At 47.8% G+C, this 22,781-nt stretch overlaps 1 protein-coding gene across 1 annotated transcript in view; it reads left to right on the top strand.

Annotated features, from left to right (window-relative positions):
* The window catches only part of GALNT2 (polypeptide N-acetylgalactosaminyltransferase 2), a 227,465-nt gene that overhangs the window by 196,006 nt on the left and 8,678 nt on the right, over positions 1-22,781 (top strand). The window contains exons 10-14 of the mRNA XM_075531987.1: positions 589-692; positions 8,923-9,049; positions 15,024-15,116; positions 15,479-15,562; positions 18,516-18,642. Coding sequence (XP_075388102.1) covers positions 589-692; positions 8,923-9,049; positions 15,024-15,116; positions 15,479-15,562; positions 18,516-18,642 — 535 coding nt within the window. The remainder of the gene's footprint in view (positions 1-588; positions 693-8,922; positions 9,050-15,023; positions 15,117-15,478; positions 15,563-18,515; positions 18,643-22,781) is intronic.

Genomic DNA, 22,781 nt, shown 5'->3' with positions numbered 1-22,781 from the left:
ATGTCTTACTGTGCCACTGCTGGGGCAAAGCCAGGGCTCAGTTAGCTCTAGTTGTGAGTCCCATCTGCGGGTGAGGAGCAAGTGGGGAATAGAGTGAGTCCCCACTCTATAAATAGAGTTTTACAGTTGAAGATATGGCTCCATAAAATGACAGTGAGAACTAGCATTGATTGAGTGGCAGCTAGAGCACCGAGTTCTTCATGCTTATTGCTTCTCGTCGCTCTATGGGGACGCTGAGACCCATTAAGTTTCAGTTGCCGACTTGAGCAGCATTTGAAGCCCAAGCAGCCCTGCTGCAGGCAGCGCAGGCCCATCCACTGAGCCTTGGTGAAGAGCCTTAGTTCCGCATGGTGCTGCAGTGGGGACGTTGATTCAGGGCAAGTGGGGTGGGCATCTGGGAGAAGCAAGGGCCCAGCAATGGGACCAGCACATTGAACACCATGCACACAGCCAGGGCTCGGAGGTTATTTTGAAAGTGACCCTGCAGTTCAGAAACGAAGGGCTTGCTCCTGATGTGAGAGATCGTGCAAACTTGTTTTGACCATCAACTTCTTTTGTTCTCTCCTGCCCCCTTTTCTGCCTCCTCAGAACCCCCATGATTGCTGGAGGGTTGTTCGTGATGGATAAATTCTACTTTGAAGAGTTGGGGAAATACGACATGATGATGGACGTGTGGGGAGGAGAAAACCTGGGTGCGTATGAGCCTGCTGTTCCCCCGCAACAGTTCAGTAGCAGGCAGCTTCAAGTGCTGGTGAAATGAGGGACCTGTCCTACACACCAGCGAGCAATGGGAAGGAAAAACTGAAGCGTTCCAGATTTGGCAGAGGTTGTGGAATGCGGAATTCTAATTGGGGGGAAGAAAATTGAGAGTTAAAATGATACTCACTCTGGCCTAATTCATCCCCGCTTAATTACAAACAGCAGCACTCTTAAAGTGCCTTGGGTTGGGCACTGTGATGTGTCACCCTAGAGTAGAGCGCTAGAGAAGACAGGATTTCTTGGAAGGAAGTCCAAACCCCTGGTACCATTTGAATGCAGTGGTTTGGAAAGCTGGTCGCACACATGGGAAGCGCGTTCATTTTCAGCTGTGGGAATGGGGCAGTGGACACCTGGGTGCTGTCAACTCGGTTGTCATCGTGGGATGCAGGTAAGGGGAGCGTGCACTCCCTTCCTGACCACTTTTTTTGCAAATGCTTCTCATTTGGTTTTTACGGTTCTTATTTTTATGAACAACTATAACTGTGTAAGTCATTTTTACTAAGGCTTAAAGGCGATGAGATTTTTTACCTTTGGACTATATTGGGAGATGGGTTCCATTTACTGCGCAGAGGTCTTTTGTTTAATCTTCAGAAAGTATGTTTGCTTGTTTTAATGTAAGACTGGAATTTTGACTGCTTGAGAGTCTTCATTCATTCTTAGATTGCACTCTTGCTGGGCATATGTGCCCTGCGGTAACGGGGGCAATGGGGAGGAAGAGGGCGAGGCCATAGTTAGTTTGAAACGGTGGAATTCTTCTTAGGAGCTAAAAAACCAAAATGCCGTAGCCTGTTATTTTTCTCTCGTTTTCATGATGTGAAACTTAGTGATAACAACGGATCCTCAGAGGATATTTTTTTCTGCATTGGGTTGATGTTGAAAGCCCATACAGATCACGGACAACATGCGAGGGTGGGGAGCCAGGGGTCAAGCACCTTTTCATTGTAGGGCTTCAGAGTGATGTCTTGACCTATACTTAGGGCCTGGCATGGGCCACGTCGGCATGAAAGGAAACACGTCAGCCTCCAGGAGGGAAGGCCGAGTGTGCCTTGCTCTCGGGCCGTCAGGGAGGGAGGGAGTGCAGTTCCCCTGAGGAGGAAGGACAGGGGCACCTGAGCCCGTACGGCCCCTTAGGTGAGGCGTCACAGGGGAAAGCAGGGGTGAAATCGAAGTGCGGTGTCAAGGCCAGTCCTGTTAGCTGAGAGTCCTGATCCGACAGATGACATCGACCAGGGGTTGAGCAACAGTTAGCCAGGAACACTATTCCATGACAACTGTGCTTTGTCATGATGTAGAAAGACGAAATATAGAAGGAGGGAGTGCACCCAGCGACCAGAGGGAGGAAAGATTTTTTTTTTTTACTCATCTGGTGTGTTGTCGGTCTGCTTTCTCTACCTGTGTCGCTGTACTGTGAAGGAGGTGTGAGCAGACCCTGACGAAGGGGCCATGTCAGCATCAAACTACCAGAGAGACTGGAGCAGTCTGCCTTACTCATTCTGGGCTCTCTCTCTCTTTCCCTCCACTGCCTCTGATAAGGTTCTTCTGATGGAACTTTCTACTCAGGCTTGAAGGTTAAGCATGCCCAAGAGTTCCAGCAACAAAAGTCCTTAATTTAAACCTTTTGTCTGTTTGCAGCACTGCCTGTGACTTTTCCCCAAGATGCTGTGCACACTGAGTTGTGATCTAGGACAAGGGGTGTGCACGCACACATACGCATATGCTAGGAGAGGAGGGATCCAGCTATGGCTGAGTAATTCACATTCCAAATAATAGCCTGGACTCCTCCAAAATAACGGGAGCTTCTCAGACTGCCACTACAATTTCCTAACTTTGACTGGAGATCCTTATTAAAAAGAAGAGAAAAGAGACTGATTCTTAGTTCTTGTGAGCGGTACGGTAAGGTACTTGTTAATAAAAAAATCTTGGCCTGCCTGCATACTGTCCGGGTGCTTGCTAGGTGCTCTCCTTGCAGTGTGACCACACATGCTTCCTGAAGTGGCATGAGCCTGCTCACTCCAGTTCAAAACCCTGCAGACAATGTGCCTTTATACCTAAGATACACGGACGCTGAAGCCACAGTTTAAAGAATTGGGGGTTTTCGTTAGAGCACACTCTCCAGTACAGTAGCTCAGGTAGCCAAATTCTCCTCAGTGACTATACCAGAATATGAAGCGATGAGTTCTGCTCCTGAGATACTGTGATTGTTCCCCATGTATCCGTGGAAGGCCTGGGGTAGGAGGTAACTATTAGGCCTTTCCCGTACGGTTTTTGAGGCTGTCTTTGTAAGTAGGGACTGTCCTTCTGGATTACAAGGTGCCAAGAGCCTGAAGAACTGACCAGCAATCACGTGGGAGACATGACCCATATTATTTATTCATAGGACCTCGGCAGTCACCAGATGTAGTGTTCATCCCTGATGAAATGGGCTCCCCGGTCGCTTAGGCATTTCTTGGGGTGCCATAGGTAATGCACAGCTGAGAGGTGCCGGGAGGGTGGAGTGTCGGTCTCTCGTGTGCATGCTTCAGGACCATCTGTGGGTTGTTGCATGGCCACTCGAGTCCACTACAGGAGGGTTGCCGGGGGCTGAGGGGTCTGTGTACCAAGCCTCCTCTGGCTGTGGGCCCTGTGCCCTAGAATAGGAAGCTTCCTTACACGGGCAGCTCTGTGCTTTGTGCGTTGCTGACTTCTCTGGTGGAGTCTTTTGCTGAACTCTGTGTGGAATAGTAAGCTCGTAGTTCACTGGGGCTCGTTTGGCAATGTCTTCTACCAGCTGCAAGCTATTCTACGCAGCACAGTTGTTTTCCCATCGTCTGCACCTGGGCTCTGCACTCTTTCTCAGTTGGGCCCCCAAACAAGGGAATACATTGTGCTTGTTATTATTGTCTCAGATTTGAGCCAGACTCTGTCTGATAACTGGCCACGTCTAGTCCACACTCTCCCTGCTGCTGCTATAGTCTTTAAGGTCTGTGTTTATAGTACTGGTTCTTTAACAGCCTGGAATACCTGCCCTTGCTCCTGATTCCAATCCTATATTACTTCTTTCTTTAATACCTGATACGGTGGGGAGGGGCAGCAGAAGATCCGGGCTCAATGGAGCATGGGATAGGCTTTGAGCTCATCAATCCCAGTAGCTGGAAATGCCTTCATTCTTACCTGAATAGACGACACTCAAGGATCTGACTCCCAAGTCAGGTTTTCTGCAGCTTGGCATCATTGATATCCCATCCCTATAAGCTCAGATGCGCCAGCAGCTCAGCTTGTTGAGAGGGGACAAACGAATCACAGGCTTTGATGCCCATGTGCTCCCTTGACCGGCAATATTGCTCACCACACTTGGCCTCTGCCTGAAAGATGAATTTAATTCTCTGAAACTTGTCTAAGGTAGTCAGGCACATCATGCCCCCAAGCAGGTTTTTCACCATGCACCTTCCCCCACCTCCCCCACCACACAGCACAGTGTGGTGGCGCTTGGAAACCCCACCCTTTTTCTCTGGGATTTGCTCTCATGAACCTTTGCTCCCCACTCCTAAAACACCCCTCTCCCCTGCCCCTCCCTGATGCCTGTAGTGGTATCCTGGAGTTTTTTGGGCTCCTGGCTGGCTCATCAGCTGTTTGGAAAACCACCCTAAGTAGTGACCATCCTTCCCAATTATGAGGTGCTAAGACCCTGAAGAACTGACCAGGAATCACTCTGGGAAGCTAAGTTGGGGACTTAGTCCTTACACATCGGGCTAATGAACACAGGGTCAGCAGTTTGAAATTACTAAGCACTCCATGGGAGCGTTCTCCTCCTGTAGAGGATCACAGTCTTGGACCCCCCCAGGGGCAATTCCATCCTGTCCTATAGAGTCTCAAGGAGCCAGAATCAACTCAGTGGCGGTGAATTTGGATTTTTTGAGCTTCTGGAGGTGTGGTACTGCACAGCTGGCAGAGTCGGGGTTTGCCTACACCCTTCCTTAAGCAAGCAAGGGTTCTTACACTGTTTAAGGTCGGGAAGGAGAAGGAGGTCTGTGAGCCAGGACGGGAGCAACTGCTCTGACCGCAGGCCCTGCATCAGAAACTGCTACTTAAGGGCAATGTGGTCTGCTCTCTTGCAGTGCCTTAAGTGAGAGGGGCAGTTCGGGGGGGAGACCATGGACAGGACATGCAGGGGTGCTCATATGAGAGGGTACCCAAAAAACTGGAATTTTCCCACCCCAAAGCTATGTATTTAAATGTTTTGACAAAGCAACTTTGTCACCTTCAAAGTACTTTCCATTGCACTCATTACATTTGTCAAATCTACCATGCCGTTCTTGGAAACATTTTTCAGACTCATTTGTTTGCATGGCGGACAGCACCTCCCTCTTTTTTTTCTTTCACCTCCTCTATGTCGCTAAATTGCTGTCCTTTCATGTCCCTCTGCATTCGCGGAAACAGGAGTCGCACAGAGCAAGGTCAGGTGAGTCAGGTGCGTGGGACAAGAGAGGCATGCTGTTTTTACCCAAAAACTGGCACACTGAGATGGCTGTGTGAGCAGGTGCATTGTCGTGGTGGCAAAATCTGCCACAACTCAGGCCTTTTTTGTTGCACACTATTACACATCTGTACCTCTACACAAACAGCTTCCTTAACAGTCTGCCCTGGTGAAACACAGTGTAAATGCACTACAAGTCAACATTTCCTTCCGTTCCGGAAGCTGAGGTACATCCACGATGAAGTTTGTGATCAAATGACATTTCACTGTCTTTGAAATGAGAAAACCACTCTATTTTCTCATTGTGCTGTTCCTATAAGCTGTGTTCAACATCACAACAGTTTCTGTGGCGCTTTTCACTAGCAGGAAACAAAATCTCACACCTACAGGCTGTTCTCTTAAATTGGCCATCACAAAAACGAGGTTCAAGCAAAACTGCTTTTACAAAAAAACCACTGTGACCAGAGAGAACCTTCCTAGGCGATGGCACTGTGCTCACTAACTCAGAGCAAGTTGCTTGATGCTCACCTAGTGGGACAAATGTGTACTACTAAAGCTCCACTCCTCCCAGTGCAATTCCAGGGTTTTTTCGTTTGTTTGTTGTTGTTGTTTTTGCTACCCCCCCCCCCCCATATACCCTATAGGGAGTAAATCTCTGCAAGTAGGCTGGCTCTCTCACAGAGTAGCTGGTGAGTTCAAACCATCAGCCTTTTGGTTAATAGCTTAACATTCAACCCAGTACACAACCAGGATTCCTTGGATAAAAGTACAGACTGCCACAAGTTCTATGAAATCATCTTCCTCTGGCTACAGGGTCCAAGAGAAATACAGTGATGCCTTGGTGGTCAAAGTCAGGTCATTCCAAATCCATGTTCAAACACCAAAAAGTTCAAGAACGGAACTATTTCTCCCATAAGGAAATAATGGAAAATCAAATAACTGGTTCGGAAGCCTCAAAATTACACTTATAAATACATTTTCCCTGGAATTTAACACAAAGGTAAACAGCCCTGGGTTATGGAAATACCCCTTAAAACATCTAAATGCAATAAATCCAGTTTTGAATATTCAAAACACAATATAGTAAATAAAATTACCTTACTTTTCATTATGTTTTGTTGTTTAAAAACCCGTGGGTTTTCAGGATACACTTTAACATGGGCTTCACTTTAAAATCCCACCAGCATTCCCACACAACAGAGTGAGCCTGTCTTTCATAGGCTTGTGGCCTGGCATTGCCTTTCCTTCTTTAGTAATGAAGGTCATATTGGGCATTTCCCACCCCCACCCCTCAAAGTCCAAGGTCATCCTAGTTGGATTCATGCTGGGGAATGGAGCCCTCAGCGTCCACATACATCCTCAGCAGAGTCAGCCATGAGTGGGTCAGCGTCCTCTCTGTTTGCACGTGCTGCCTGGATTGGATCACTTCCACATGCTCGCCACTCGCTCCCACAATATTTCCATTAACTCACTACCGAGGCTTTGGGCCTTCTCATACATGTATCGCTGTCGACTAAGCCATCACCACTGAGTTTCTGATTTATCTAAATTAACAGTAACTTTTCAGACTCTTCAGTAATCTGGGTTCTTTGTTTCATGGTTAACGATTTCACACCTTTTTGCTATATTTGCTACTTTAATCAGTTGTTCCCCTCCCCACCCCCCAAAAAATGTTGATAATGTCCACGAAGCCAGGTTGTATCCAGCCACCAAGTCAGTCAGACAAGCGGCGACCTGAGTCAAATTTCACAATTTCTTTGTATGACTCTATCATAGTTTTCACAGGGTTCCTCTTAGCTTTACTGTTCGTACCACTCATTCTCTTTGAAGCCCTGGTTGCGATGTTTTACACAAATGAAGAGCAGTAATAAAGGCGCGGTGGTGAATGTTTGCATGCACTAACACAGCACGGTGTGTGGTCTGCAGCGCGCGGAGTGCTCAGACTAAAGGGTCAGCCCTTGGTGTCTGTGGAAAGGCACAGGCGTGACTTACTCTCGGCCTGTACGCTTGCTTCAACTTGGATGTTTGAGCAAAGTTCCGAACACGGAGCACTACCCCCCCCACACCCCCCACCCCCCGCACTCTTCTGTTTGAGTAGTGGCAAGTTCAAGCTTGGAACCGTTCGACAACCGGCGTATCCCTGTAGCTGAATATGGCTATGGCGGTGCCGAGTCTGCGCATTTGCAGCACGTCCCTGAAAGGACTCATTAACTGCTTTCACAGACTCTCCATGTGGCTTCCCTGTCTCGGCTTTGTAATGTTCCCCTCGGGCAAGGAGGTGTTTAAAGTTGATTGTCGGAAACACAGAAAGCATTTTTACTTTGGTGGACACTGGAGGGAAATCTTCCATCGTTTTCCCTGCACATGCGTGGATGGAAGTGACGAAGGAATGCGTTCCTATCTGAAAGGGCTTTGTGTATCGAATTAGTGGGCTTCTCCCTTGGCTTGGCCTGCCTGTGGCAGAGGAGGAGGGAATGCTCGTGGACCTTCTGTGGGTGTGAAGCTCCTCAGATTGGGCAGTGAGTGCTTCACACTCTCAAACCACGCCCATTTGTCCTGGCTCATCCGCATCCACGTGCTTCATAGTTTCAGTTGGTCTCGCTTCATGTCTGATCAGTCTACAGAAAGCTGCGGACTCTATAGAGTTTGTCTTTGACTCCTTGCTCTCCGTCATGCCCTTGGCGCTCGTAAATAGCACCAAGGAAAATATCCTTGTATACAAAGCTTAAGAAATCTGTTAGGGGAGTGGGGAGGGATTGACCTTTCATAAGGTTAATAATTGTGTCCTGATTTTTCTGTCTAGCTTCAGTTTCTTGCATTCAATTAGCTCTCTGGTTCAGACTCAAGTCATTCAGGAAAAAAAACAGTGGTTTGGCGAATGCCCAGTCAGTTGGTACCTGTGCTGTGTGACATGAAACACACACCCATTTCCCTGGGTGTGGGTTTAAACAGGTGAGCTGGTACCTGGTTCTGTACTGGCTTGTTGCCTATGTAAGAAAACCATGTGTTGAAGCAAGATGGGCAGTAGCCCTCTTCAGAGTAGTTACTCAGTACTAGTGAAGGGTCTGTGGGCAGCTGTGTGGTGTGTGTTCATACATTTGTCATCCACGTTCTCAACCATCACCCATAACCTGCCTGTGAACTTCTCTGGGTGGCTTGAGGCCTGCACATTCACAAGAACAAAACGTAATTTTCACAATCTGAGGGAATCGTTTTTGTTTTCCTAGATAGAAAGGGGCCAGATGCATGCTGATGCTCAGTCAATTTAGGATAAGTTTTAGAAGAAGATGGCATATGTGATCACCTGTTACTTTAAACATTAAAGTGTGATTGAGAATGTAAGTTGTCTTGAGTACTGATGTTTCTGCACGTCATTGTTCCCATTCCTAATACTGTGAATACTGCTCAATGGAAATGTACGCCTCTTTGATGGTGAAGAGCTCATGAAGCACTGGAGGCTCGAATCTCATCAGTCACTCAGTAGCTGTGATGCTACTAGGATTTGGGATATGCGTATGAATAGGATATGCAAGATTCCTTAAGAAATTATAGTCCAAAGTTTATAGTTCAAATCTGACAAATGTATCCACTGAGCATACCCTCTTGATCATACCATGGAATCTAAGACCCAGGGCACATGTAATGTGAAATGTCTCCCTAGTGGGGTTGTGGACTACATGTGGTCACCAGTGTCTCATTCATCCCTGCAGAGATCTCCTTTCGAGTGTGGCAGTGTGGCGGCAGCCTGGAGATCATCCCCTGCAGTCGTGTGGGACACGTGTTCCGGAAGCAGCACCCCTACACTTTCCCTGGTGGCAGTGGCACCGTCTTTGCCCGGTAAATAGGAAGGCCGAGTGTGCACAAGAATATTGCTGACCACACTCAGACAGGAGCTGACCTTTTAGCTGGCTGGAAACATTCCACAGTTGCTCAGTGGGTGAGGGGTTAAGCAAACTGGACTACAGCAGTGTTCCAGCAGGAGAATTCAACCAGAAATCTAAATGGATAAGCGATGGAGGAACAGGACAATTTGGGTCAGCCTCAGGCCACTATGCTGAGTTCAAGAAGCCAGCCTCACAGGGTTACATTCATCTACAGGGCAGTGTTAAACCAGGAAAACCTGTAGTGATGGATAAGAGGACAGTTGTTGCTAAGGCTTGGGGTTGGAGAAGATGTGACTCCAGACGGGTAGTACCAAAGATTTTTCTGGAGAGTGATAGAAGTTTTTGTGTCCTATTTGTGTTGGTAGTAACACAAACATATACATGTGTGAAAAATCATGGAACTGTACAAGGGTAAAAATATTGCTATAAAAAGTAGCACAGAAGCCTATACTAAACTGAGATCGATATGTGAAGCTATTGTTTCTCCACATAATCTCCACCTAGGTCTATACCTTTTTGAAGGTCTCCAACTTTTCCCCAAGGAACTGTGCACTCTTCAGTGTGCACTACATCAAAACAGTTTTTGTCATACTTGAACTCAAATTAGGTTCCTTTTAAATATTCTTTGTTTGGGATTGAAAGAAAAATCAGAGCTATAGGGAGGATGGGGGAAGGTTTCCCAATGAAATTCTCTTATGATAGTTCTTGAGTTCACCGGTGCATTGTCATGATGAATAAAATCTCCCAGCCCAACTTTCCTGGCCTTTTCCTCGCCAATAAAGTTAGGCTGGGTTGACTAGAGAAACAAACCCAGTGATACTCATGTATGTGCACGAAAGCGTTATATCAAGAAGCAGTCATACGCAAGAACACATACCAGCCCAGTCCACCTCAAAGCCATAAGTCCAATATGAGTCCTTAAGTCCCCCTTCAGCGCACAGCCACCAGCAATGATAGAGTGCAGGAAGATCACAGCATGGTGGGTGCAAAGTCATGTGGATCCAATGGTGGCGGCAACATCTCCAAGGCTCTGGCAATAACCAGGGTCAGGAAGGTGAAGGCAGAGAGGCGGGGGATGGGGGGGCGGCGGGTTCCCAGGGCCCTCCTTATGAGAAGGCCATGCCCACGAGGAAGCGCCATCAGGCTGTAACCTGATTGACAGGGTAGACTCCACCCCTCCACTTTTATATATCTTCAAGTGGACATGAAATTATATAACTACCACAACACCCAAGACCATCCTTTGAGAAAAACTATGAGGGTGACACCTTGGGTGGTCCCAGAAGACAATTAGCATAGCCGTCTGAGCTGCCCGCTGCCTTGAATTTAATTGACCCAGCAGATCCTCTTGAAAGCGATGGTTTCTGATTAGACCTTTTGATTGGGTTGGGTTTTTAAGACACTCTGAAGAGACTAAGACAAGTGTATTACCAAAAGAAGTTGTCTGTAGCCACCCTCCTACAAATTGGTACATAGAAATCACCTCTGGCAAACCTATACTCGTGGGTGTACCATGCCCCTTCCCACACCTGTTTAGCTTGCATCTCTACCTATGGATCCACTCATGAATTATTGCTAATTATTATTACAGAGTTGTATCTGTAATCGTATGTACCGTTATTGACATTATTCTTGCATACTGTCTTCCTTTACTTCGGTTATGTTGTGCTGATCAGCCTCTAATTATGCATTGCCTTTCCCTTCATTCAAGTTAATAAATGTTTACTATCTAGTTAGGGAGTCCGGGTGGCATAGTGGTTACATGTTGGACTGCTAACGGAGAGGTCAGCAGTTCAAAACCATATGAGGCTTTCTAGTCCCATAGAGGTTGAGTCTCTGAAACCCACAGGATAGTTCTACCTTGCCCCTAAAGGGTCGCCATGAGTCAGAATTGACTCAATGGCGATGAAGTTTGTTTTTGATTTTTTTTAATTCTAGGTAGTGAGTTTCCCTCCTGCTCCCTCTCATCCCTAGTAATCATTAAAGAATGCTTCTTTCTGTAATAGTTGCCCTTTTTCCATGGGGTTTTTGCCCACTTATACTGGTTTTTGCCAGTATAATATTGTTGTGGAGTACTTCCTAGATTCATTGCTGTTTTTAAATTTTGTATAGTATTCTGTTGTGTGTATGACTTGTGCATTCACGTATCTGTTGACGGAGATATCGGTTGTTCTTTTTGCTAGTGTGGATACTGCTGTTGTGAATGTGGTGCTGTTAGGTTCTGACCTAGAGCAACCCTTTGTAAAACAGAAAGAAAACTTCCTGGGCCTGTAGCATCCTCGCAATCACTGGTCATGAGTCTACTTTCCCAGGCAGGGTAGCCTGCTCTAGGAACTGGTCCTTGTAGTTCACATGTCTGGAGTCATTTAGACTGAGTCTTACTGTACTCACTTGTAATAACATTCTCGCTAAACAACTTCTAAGACAGATTTGTTCACTCTTCTGGCAGTCCGTGGTATCTTATTTAATATTCTTCACCAACACTATAATTCAAAGCATCAGTTACCCTTCAGTTTTTATTATTTATAGTGTCTAGCTCTTGCATGTAAATGAGGTGACTGAAAGTATTAGAACTGGAGTCTGGCTCGCCTTTTCCCTCAAAGTGACCTCTTCCTTTGCTCTTTAACACTTACAAAGAGGCCTTGTGCCGCAGATTCGCCCGTGTAGTATGTTGTTGGATTTCTTGACTGCTGGCTTCCATGAGTCCAGGTGGTGTAGTGGTTACGCCTTGCACTGCAATCTACATGGTCAGCAATCCAAAGACACCAGCAGCCCCTCAGGAGAAAGCCTGGGTTTCTACAGGCTTTAAATAGTTACAGTCTCAGAACCCCACAAAGGCTCACTATGAGGCAGCATTGACTCGATGGAAGTGAGTTTGGTTTTCTTGAGCCTCTATGATTGTTGATTCAAGTAAAATGAAGCCCTTGACAACTTCGTCTGCCTCCGTTTATCATGAAATTGGTTCAGTTAAAAGAATTTTTGTTCCTTTACATTGAGTTGCAATCTTTCCTGAAGGCTGCAGTCGGTGATTTTTCATCGGCAACTGTTACCAGTCCTTCTCCCAGGAAGCAAAGTTGTGTCGTCTGCACATCAGATTGTCAATAAGCCTTCCTCCAACACTGATGCTGCATTCTTCTTCTTATAATCCAACTTTCTGGATCATTTGCTCAGCATACAGCTTACATAAGTGCGCGAGAGGATACAACCCTGGTGCGCACCTTTCCTGATATTAAATCATGCAGTAGACATGTTTGGACAACTGCCTCTTCGTTTATGTACAGGTTCTGGCGAGCACAAGGAAGTGTTCTGGAATTCCTAAACTGCCATGTTATCCATAGTTTGGTATGAGCCGCACAGTCGAGTGCCTTTGCATAGTTACAGAAGCACAAGTAAACATCTCTCCTGCGTTCTCTGTTTTCAGCCAAGATGCATCTAATATCAGCGAAATCCTTTGGTCCGTGTCCTCTTCCTAAGAGGACATGAATTTCTGGCAGATCTTTCTCAATGTGCTGCTACAGCACTTTTCAAACTATCTTCAACAGAATTCTACTGACATGTGATAGTATTGAATAATTTGTACATTTTGGGGAATGGTACAAATGTGGACCCCTTGAGGTGTGTTAGTTAAAGTGTCTTGGCTTGGACTAGAGTGCTTCCAGTGCTACAGCAACTGTGAAGCGTTCCAGGTGAGGCTCCAACAGTGCCCAGGGCCTCGTTTCCCACTAAGCCCTGCAGTGCAGTGGACTTCTTCCTTCGGCACCACTGATGCTTGAGATGATTGCATATCAATCCATCCTTTTTGACATAGTGACTATGTAGTTCTTTCGTCATCTTTGGATGCTACCTGTTTAACTCAATATTTTACTCATTCAGTATTGCAACTCAAGGCTTGAATTCTTCCTCAATTCTTTCAGCTTGAAACATGCTGAATATGGTCTTCCTTTTGACTTCTAACTCCACAGCTTTTGCACAATTGTTTTAATACTTAACCCTCTCACACTGCCCTCTGAAATTTTCTCTTCCACCCTTGCATTTCATTTCTTCCACTGCTTTAGCTACTTTAAGTCCAGAGCAAGGTTTAGAGTCTCCTCTGACACCCACTTTTCTTTTGATCTTTTCTTTCTTGCTCTTAGCAATCCTTTGCTTCCTTCACTTGTGATGGTCTAGATGTCATCCCCAGTTCATCAGTAGTCTGCCACTACTGACCAGTGCATCAGTCTGTTCTTGAGCTGTTCTGTAAATTTAGTTGAAATACACTCAAGGTCATATTTTGCCTCTGTGGACATTTAAAAGTTTTCTTCTACTTCAACATGGATTTGCATGAGAGTAATTGTTAGAAAATTGCCTTCTAAAAAATAGCCTGTTATACTAGCAACATAATAGGCATTATTGTATTGCATTTCAACATAATAGATATTATTGTATTGCATTTCATGTTATTATATAATGTATTATAATGAAACCCAGAAACCTCACTGCCATTGGATCTCTTCCAACTCATATTCACCCTTCACCCTATAGGATAGGGTAGAACCGCCCATGTGGGTTTCTGAGACGGTCACTCTATAGGATTAGAAAGCCCTTTTTTTGGTGGAGCAGCTAGTGGTTTTGAACTGATGACCTTTGGGTTAATAGCCCAACTCAAAACCACTACGCCCCCAGGGGCATTATATACTACTATATGATGGGGCTTCAAACATTGAAACATTGACTTAAAAGATAATGGAATTTTCCGTGGGCTTTTTTAAGCCCCTTCGTATAATGTATATAGTTTAGAAAAAGAGATGGGTGTGTGCTTCTGTTAAAGAAAGTCGTAAGAACCTTTACTAAACAAAACTTTCAAAGCATGAAGCTTGTGTTCCTCAGCATGTTCTCCATTGAGACCTCTGGGGTTGAGAAGGCAGTATTTTCATCTCTCCCCTTCCCTGAAAAACCTGCCATCTTGTTTTATAATAGGTCAAAAGGACAGTTTTACCATCCTCGGGGGATTGAAATCGTGTTCCTTTAAAAAGTTCTTTGAGCTTGGGGAGCATAAAGAAGCCTGAAGAGGCACGATCAGGGTTTTGGGGTACATAGGGCTAAGGCAGCAGTTCTTAAGCTGTGGGTCGCGACCCCTTTGAGGGTCGAACAACCCTTGCACAGGAGCTGCCTGATTCATAACAGTAGCAAAATTATAGTTATGAAGTAGCAACAAGAATAATGTTATGGTTGGGAGGGCACCACCACATGAGGAACCGCATTGAAGGGTCGCAGCATTCGGAAGGTTGAGAACCACTGGGCTGAGGTATCTCTCTTGGATAGCCCTTGCTACCCTCAAAGGATGAACAAATGCCTTGTTGTGGCGGGAAAATGTTCATTGATGCAATGTGTCTGTTCTTTTCCGTGTCAGTGCAGTAGCCGAACGCCTCCCTCCCCTTCAGACTGCCAGTCCTTACCAAGACCTGGCACTGTTTCAGTTCAGCTCGGAGGAAGAGTAGCTCCTCGCTATTCTGAGCGCTCTCCTGGACCTCCCTCGGGTGTTGTAGCCATCTGAGAGATGGAGAGTTGTCCTGCCCCTGCTCTCTGGCACCTGCCTTCTGTGGATGCACAATTGAGCCACTGCAGAGCATTGAGGTTCAGCCCCAGTTCCAAATTCATTTGTGCTCTCATTCACACATTGGCCTTCATTCGTGGCTCGTCTGTGTACTGCGGGAGACAAAACACCTTTTGTTTGTCTGGCGAATAACCTGCCAAGGGTCAGCCATGCACACATACAACTCAGGCGTCATGCAGAGGGGTGTCTAGCCCGTGGTGCTCTGCAACGTGCACCCCTGCCAGGGTGGCCAAACCCCTCAAAGGACCTGCTAAATGTCCCTCAAAGCAGCCCTGTATAATAAGGCTCAAAGAGAAACCAAATAATTGCTAAAGTCTGTGTATTTTCATTCCAGCAACACTCGCCGGGCAGCAGAGGTGTGGATGGATGAATACAAAAACTTCTATTACGCAGCAGTGCCTTCAGCCAGAAATGTCCCCTATGGAAAGTAAGGGTCCTTTGGTGTTGCTTTATTCAGGAGGCCAATATAAGAGTGGGTCCGGCGTCTGCCATACACTCCAGACCGTGCTGGGGCTGGAGCTGGAACCAGCTACCAAAGTGTAAAAGGGGGCCCACAGGACCAGGTTGAGCAAGGGCCAGAGATGTTAAGTGCATACAGGTGGGGCCGACAGGGCACAGTGGGCACCTGAGGTGGGGCATGTGGGGAGTGGGGGGAGGGAGTCAGTGGGTGGCACTTGTCCCAAGCAGTTCTTACGGGCAGGTTGGGGGGTTTGGTGTAGGAAATCTGCACCATCCTCAATCTAGCCATCCTAAGATTTGTAAAGAGCCTGTGTTTCCCCTCTTCTCTAGTATTCAGAGCAGATTGGAACTTCGAAAGAAACTTAGTTGCAAACCTTTCAAATGGTACCTTGAAAACGTCTATCCAGAATTAAGGTGAGTCCTGGCAACCCCTTGTCCCTGAAAAAAGCACTACTAGAATCCCAGAGCCATACCCGTCTGGCCTGAGTTATCCCTTCATGGAACTAGAAACAGTTCCATGCTGTCACGTAGTCTCGGCTGCTTCCCCACTGGCTCGTTGTCAGACACAGCAAGTGACCAAGCCGCTCTGTCAATGGCTAGAGGACGTAACAAGCCAACCCCAGCCCCGTGTTTATTTTGGGGGCTGCTGCCAAGCCCACCCTGCCCAGGCACCTTCGCTAACCTCTCTGTTCCGGCTCCTGGGGCCTCGCCGTGATGGCTTGCGCTCTGTGCGGCATTTCTGAGAGTGCTTCAGAGGCCGTGGGTTGTACCGTGGAGGCAGAGATGGCAGGGTCGCTGTGGCCTCCCCGGTGGCCCAGTACATCTGGCTTCCCAGCAGGGACGCAGAGAGCCCGAACTCCGCGTCTTTTCACGGTGGACGGCGGCCCAGGGCCCTGCTCCCCGAGGCTAGCATTGGCACGTGAGTGATGAGGACAGCACTGTGCCCGCTTCCCTTTGTGAGCCTGTGCGGTGGCAGGAATGCTCCAAGCTTGTGAGACACCACTGGTGTTTCCTCTGAAATTAGTAGCAGCTCCACATCCCATGGGACCACTGATAACCTTGGATCAGTCTGTAGATCTGCCGGGCTTCGACAGCCATTAGAACTTCATCTTTTTAAAAGGACTATTAGATAGTTTTTTACCTTAATGCGGCACATTCCTTATTTTAAATATTCCCAGAGCATTTTGCAGCAAGTGGTATATCTCTAACTTGGTGACCTTGAACGCAGGCTTCCCCACCGTCATCTGTTAATGACCTCTTTTGTGCCTGATCCTGGAGCTGGGCTTTACTTGTCACTGCCTTGACTTACTCTGCTATTTGGGCTTGTTCTTCTGCTTTTAATGAGATGTATGAGACCCGTGCATCCCATGCCCCTAAGAATGCTCTCTCCCCGTCTCCTCTTCAAGGACAGATGGCTTTGCTGGGAGGAGAGAGCAGGGACACCATCCTGGTGGTTACTGTGTCTCCCCGATGAGGGACTTCACGTTTTCTTCAGCCCATGATGGTGCCGTTTTGCCTCTTTTCTTTCCCCCCTCATTCGTAAATGTGCACAGGTTCCCAGTTGGCTTTTGTTCATACCTGTGACTCGGTGGATAACAATGCCAAACTGAGTTAGGCTGAATGTATAGCTTCTTTCAGGGCCGTCTGCTTTGGGGTGAGATTGGGCCCTTTATCTTACTTAAAACCATCCACTAATTGAATTCGGCATGAAGAACCCCGTAAATCTCGGTTTTTACCTGTCTGGGCAGGGCAAGGGCCCAAACCAACCAAGTGTTTGGTTGAGTGCTTCCAGCGGGCCAGGAGCCATGTGATCTGCTTTAAATAAAAGCGTCACCTAGCCCTGTAGACAGACCATAGAAGGGGAAGGAGCCCTGGTGGTTTCGCGGCTAAGTGCTCAACTGGCAACCAACCGCAGGTTCAACAGTTCAAACCTGCTGCCTGCTGCATCGGATAAAGATGGGTTCATCTGCTCCAGTGAAGATTATAGTGCAGGGCACTCTGGAGCGGTTGTACTCTGTCCCGTAGGGTCGCTGAGTCAGAATTAGCTCAACAGCAATGGGGCTGTAGAAGAAGAGATAGGGGGTTAGAGAGGCTGAGTCTGAAAAGAGCCTACGTGTCATGTGGCAAATACAGCACTCGAGTTCACATTCATTGCCACACAGTTTGCTCTTGTTCATTGGGTTAGTTCTGGGTAAGCTAGGGAGACAAATCCATAGAAACCCATACATGTATAAGAGAGTGTTTTATATAAAGGGCAAGTGTACATTCAGAAACCATCCAACCCCGTCCAGTCCAAGCCCATAAGTCTGACGTAGCCCATATGTCTGACACCGATCTACAAAGTCATCCTCAAACTCACAAAACACACACAGTCACGCCGATGCAGGGGGATCACAGGCCAGTGGATAGAAAGTCTTTGAATCCAGTGGCGGTGTAAGCATCTCAGCACTGGCAGGGGTCTCCATGTGGCTGCTCCACCACCCAGGGCTGCATCGGGGTAGGTCCATGCGGCTTCTCCTCAGGGATGTCTCACAGGAAGTGAGCCTTGCCAGCTAAGACAGCCGCACCCTGGTCCAACCATCAGAGAACAAGAGACTAGAGAACTAGAAAAGTGAGGCTCACCAAGCCACTTACCCCTCCGCCCTTCAATGAATCCCACACGTGTTTATCTGCCAGGCTGTCACGTAGTAATGCTCAACTCTCTCACTCATCATGCCATAGTGCTCTTTTTGGTATTAGGCCACTAGACAAATACACTTAACGTGTTCCTTTTTCCTTTGTAAACGTCACACCCTAAACCTGGTAAAAAAGTTTGAGGCGACCCCATTCTCTTCTCTGCTTTTCTAAATGACTTCTGTCAGCCCAACCTCAAGGAGTATCTTCTCATGGTCAGGCTGTTCAGTGGAAGTCAGCCTTAGATAAAAGTGGAAGGTGGCTACACCACTGCATCAATGCAGACCACGGAGAACCAGGGCCAGCAGTACTCTCGCCTGGTACCTAGGAGTTTGCTACTGCCAGACATCAATGTTAGTGCACAGCACAGTCCGATAGTAGATTATTTTACCATTGTCATAAATGCAAAATGTTGGCTAAATCAGGACTAGGCATATCCAGAACGTTTCCTTTTCAGGGCATGTTCTTAATGCGGAATATTAATAACATTTCTGCAACTTAAAACCTGAAAGTGTTAGAAACACAGGAATTCAGACGCACCTTGTCTCACTAACATGAGATGTGTAGCAGACAGCGTAAAGCCTCGCGCTTTGGCCTTTCTGAAACTAGAATGAAGTCACTGTGCGGAACTGCTGGTGGAGGGCAGAGGGCATGCCTGGGGAATTAAGCAGGTGATTCTCACGTTGCTTTTCAGGGTTCCAGACCATCAGGATATTGCTTTCGGGGCCTTGCAGCAGGGCACCAACTGCCTTGATACCTTGGGACATTTTGCCGATGGTGTCGTTGGAGTATACGAGTGTCACAATGCTGGGGGGAACCAGGTATGTGTGTGGGTGAACCGGGGACATGACGCCCGATGAGGGGAGGGCTGTGTGACGCTAAGGCTGAAAATCCCACTGCCAGCTCTCTCTCTGATCGGTTCTGTGCCTGTGACCAGAACTGCCTGGCTTCCACTGTACACAGCCTGCCTTGAGGCAAATAAGAAACTGCCTAGTTGGCACCAGCACCGCCATCAGCCTCGGCTCTTGGGGGCTTAAGGACCAGGCCCTGTGGCCGTGCGAAATAGGGTGCACTGGCTACTCATTTGTACTGGGCTCCCAGTGTCCAGGCAAGGGCAGGATTAGGGGCTTGATCTTCTTCCCTGTGTCCAGCTCTTATCTTCTCTGCTGTGTGTCTTCACCTCCAAAATCCTGCTCTGTGTCTTATCTCTGGTCTCTGGACGTTAGGCACTTCGCAGGTGTTTAACAAACACGGGCACTAGTCGCCCACTGCCATGCGGTTGATTCCATTTCATATTGAATCTACAGAGGGTTTGTGAGGCTGTAAATCTTTACCAGAGCAAATAGCCTCATCTTTCGCCCGTGGCGTGGCGGGTGGATTTGAACCACCACCTTTGTGGTTAACAGTCTAACCCTTCCCCGACAGTGCCACCTGGGCTAACCTACAGTTGCTGCTAAAATTATAGCTCCCTGTCTAGAGATGAACTGGTTGCAACATTCAATAATAATTGCTTATGATTTCAAATGTTCATTATCAATGTCTGCACATTCTTCATGACCTTCTCTCATCTTTGGGAAGGGGAGGAAGAAGTGAAGGCTGGACAGGGCCTGACCTCTGGAGGTGGGGTGGGCAGTGGTCCCCAGAGCCTGCATTCCCACAGGTTATATACACGGTGGGGGGACTTGCGCGTGAACCTGGGGAAAGCAGGGAGTTAGGGAAAGTTTGCGTGTCTCCATCTGTAGGCATAATGAGATTAATAAAAGGCCCTCCGAACAGTGAGCCTGAAAAGGAAAGTGAGAGATCTCCTCCTCAGGAGGTCTCAAGTTTCATAGTAGAAGGAAAATGATCCTCAATGTTTGATAGCATGTTATTAACTCAGATATTTGAATAATTTAGATAGGAATGTTACTTTAGTTCATATATTGCGAAATAAAGGAAATGAAAACCCACATCACTAGCTATCAATATTTGATCGGTATCTGGGACTTTCTGTTGTTCAGTGTACGTCTGCTGCCCAATTAATCATTGCAGTTTCCCTCTGCATATTTGAAAGGTTGTGATGTTTCCGTTAAAGTTAGAAAGGTCAATCCTGACTATTTCAACGGCGTCATGAGGAAGCCATATGTCTTGGTCTCATCCCGTGGAACATTTTAAAAGAAGTCAATGACCCCAGCACTTCCTAAAGGACTCCCAGCTCCTCTGCCCTGTCCTGTGTCCCCACCTCACCGTGGCCTTGGGGAAGGAGCGCAGTTCTCACTCTTCAGTGAGAAGTAATGGCCGAGGCAGGCCCCGCAGTGGCCAGAAGATTAAAGCTTGGCCAGGCCCAGGGGATGGCCTCTGGCGCCGCAGACCCTGCAGAATGGTGGTCTCTGAGCACCCACAAAGAGATGGCCACACGTCCCAGCTGGCCAGCGCATCCAGGTACACACCTGTTACCTGTCAAAGGTTTATGTCAACGTGTCCCAGTTGGCAGCAGTGGTGACAAGCTGTTCTGGGAATGTACTTTAAGGAGGAAGTCCATTGGTCTTGTGCAAGAGGCCACCCAAAGGTGGCTGGCTGCTTTCAGCTCTGTCCGCTTTACAGAAGGACATTAAGCAGTGCTGTGGGGGGGACCCTTGGCTCGTGTGCTGGTCTGCCCAGAAGCCCCTCCTGCTCTGTGTACCAGAAACCCTGGTGCCGCCTCCAGGTGGTTATGGAGAACAGGCAAGGGACTGTGGCCCAGTGCTTCCTGCCTCTCCTTTTCGCTCCAGAGACCACTGCCCTTCTCACGCTGGGAGTTTCATCCCTTTTCAGCAGTCGCTTGCTGCAAGCCTCCAGTCCAGCAGTGTGCTGGGCCCTTGGGTCTACGGGCTGCAGGGTTCAGCCTGCCACCAAGAAACTCACAGGCAGGACCGCGGTCCCTCTGGCTCTCAGTTTTCCACCAGCGTGGCGCACGGGACCGCCTGGAGATCTTTTCTGGGATGTTGTTGACCCTGGGCTCCCCAGAGAGCATCAGGATTTGCCATAGGTCCCCCCTACGTGATTCGAATGAACACCCAGAGTTTCCCAGTGAAGAGACAGGCTCGCAGCCTAGAAGCAGTGAGACAGTACGATGTTTTCCCGCCCCACACCTGAGAACATCTTACTCGGATGACTTTGAGGCGCCCTGAGCTACTTCCTGGAGCTGGGGAGGCTGTGAAGATGGGAGTGTTCTGTATGGGTGCTGCCCCCTTCTGTCACCGCCAGTCACATGTAGCAGTGGCGCTCTTGAATGCAGCTAGTGAGGTGAGGGAGCTCAGTGTTGGCCATTCTGTTTCATTTCATTTGAATTCAAACAGCTACACATGGGTAGCAGCCAGTGAACTGGATGGACAGTCCTGAGGGAAAACGAAGCCAGAGAGGTTCCTAACCCCTGCCAGATGTTTCAGCCTCCACGCCCACTGCGCACAGGTCATCTCTGAAGGGCTGGGGCGCGAAGCTCTTTTGAATGGCGTGCCCCATGAATGAGGAATGAGAGGAGAGCTCCCGTTTCCTGACTAGAAGTAGGCTATGCTACTTCGGAAGAGTCTGTTTTGCTTTCTGGTGTCTGCCTGAGGATCGTGCGGCAGACGCATAGGAAATAGAGGACATTACTCTTAAGAAGGGCAGCTCAGAAAAGCATTTCTGACATGTTTATGTCTGCTTTTTAAAACAAATTCAGATCACTGGAATGCAGTCAGAGAAGGAAGCCACAGTTCTCTCTGGTGCTTGCATGCTCAATGAGGGTTTCGGGAAGGCAGCCTCGAGTCTGCTTTCAAATACTGACACTCGAGCCGAGTAGCAGCGAGAGGGCCTGAGCGTTCACGGGGTCAACGTCCCCTCCCACCTCTCCAACCAGCAAGACAACCTAATGCCCTCCTCGTCGCCCCACAAGTGAGGGCGCCTCTTCTTGCCCCTTTGGGGACCCGAGGAGCCGTACTAAATAGTGGGGCCTTGAAATCTTGAATGCGGCGTGCAAACTTGGGAGACGTTACATCTGAACATTTATGCTTTAGAAGAGACCCCACTGCATCTTCTAGCAACGGACTGTTGGGAGCAGTCATCTGGCCTCTTGTATGCCAGTCGCAGATAATATGCCTCCTGGTCCAGGGTCTGGACCTGCCACAGGTAGGCGGGGCCGGGGGGTGCCCAGGTGTAAGTTTGGGCGATGTTCAGTTAAGCAGGGCATGTGGTTTTGTTTTTCTGTCCACCTGTTGTAGGCTGTAGCGGGCTACTTGGGGATTTCCAGACGAGAGATGTGGCATGTATTCAGTGCTGCTCACATTTATTTGGCGAACAACTTGTTTTTCACAGAATCCCACTTGGAATGTACTTTGAAAAAACACTCATTAAAAAGTGAGAAAGCTGACGTCCAGAGAGGGAACTGTTGATATAAACGTGCAAGCTAAGTCAGCAGCAAGATCAAGCCGCTCTCGGCACTCCTAGGCCAGTGACAGCCACTGTGCTCCTTGGCTGGCCCCCCAGAGGTGGTGTGGGAAGTTTTCACCTCCAGATTTCTGTATTTTTCTAATAACATACAGATAATTTAGGTACTAAATAGTGGGCTCCTGCAAGGATTACCGATTCCTTTCCATACCTCTGCCCTGTGGAACAGAAAAAAGGGAATACTTCTTAGTACTTATTAGTACCCAAAGCCATGTCCTGATGGTGCAGGGCAGGGGTCCTCTACTTTCTAAACAGGGGTCAGTTCACTGTCCTCAGCCTGTTGGAGGGCCAGACTATAGTTTAAAAAAACTATGAACAAAGTCCTGTGCATGCTGCACATATCTTATTTTGAAGTAAAAAAACAAAATGGGGCAAAAATACCCGGCAGGCCGGAAAAATGTCCTTGGCGGGCTGCATGGGCCTCTGGTATAGTGGGTCTATGTTGGGCTTCTAACGGCGAAGTCAGCAGTTCAAACCTGCTGGCCACTCCATGGGAGAAACATGAGGCTCTTGGCTC

Source organism: Tenrec ecaudatus, chromosome 1, assembly GCF_050624435.1.
Source record: "Tenrec ecaudatus isolate mTenEca1 chromosome 1, mTenEca1.hap1, whole genome shotgun sequence".
Lineage (NCBI taxonomy): Eukaryota > Metazoa > Chordata > Mammalia > Afrosoricida > Tenrecidae > Tenrec > Tenrec ecaudatus.
The sequence above is the reverse complement of the archived record's forward strand: the minus strand, read 5'-3'. Positions and strand labels throughout refer to the sequence as shown.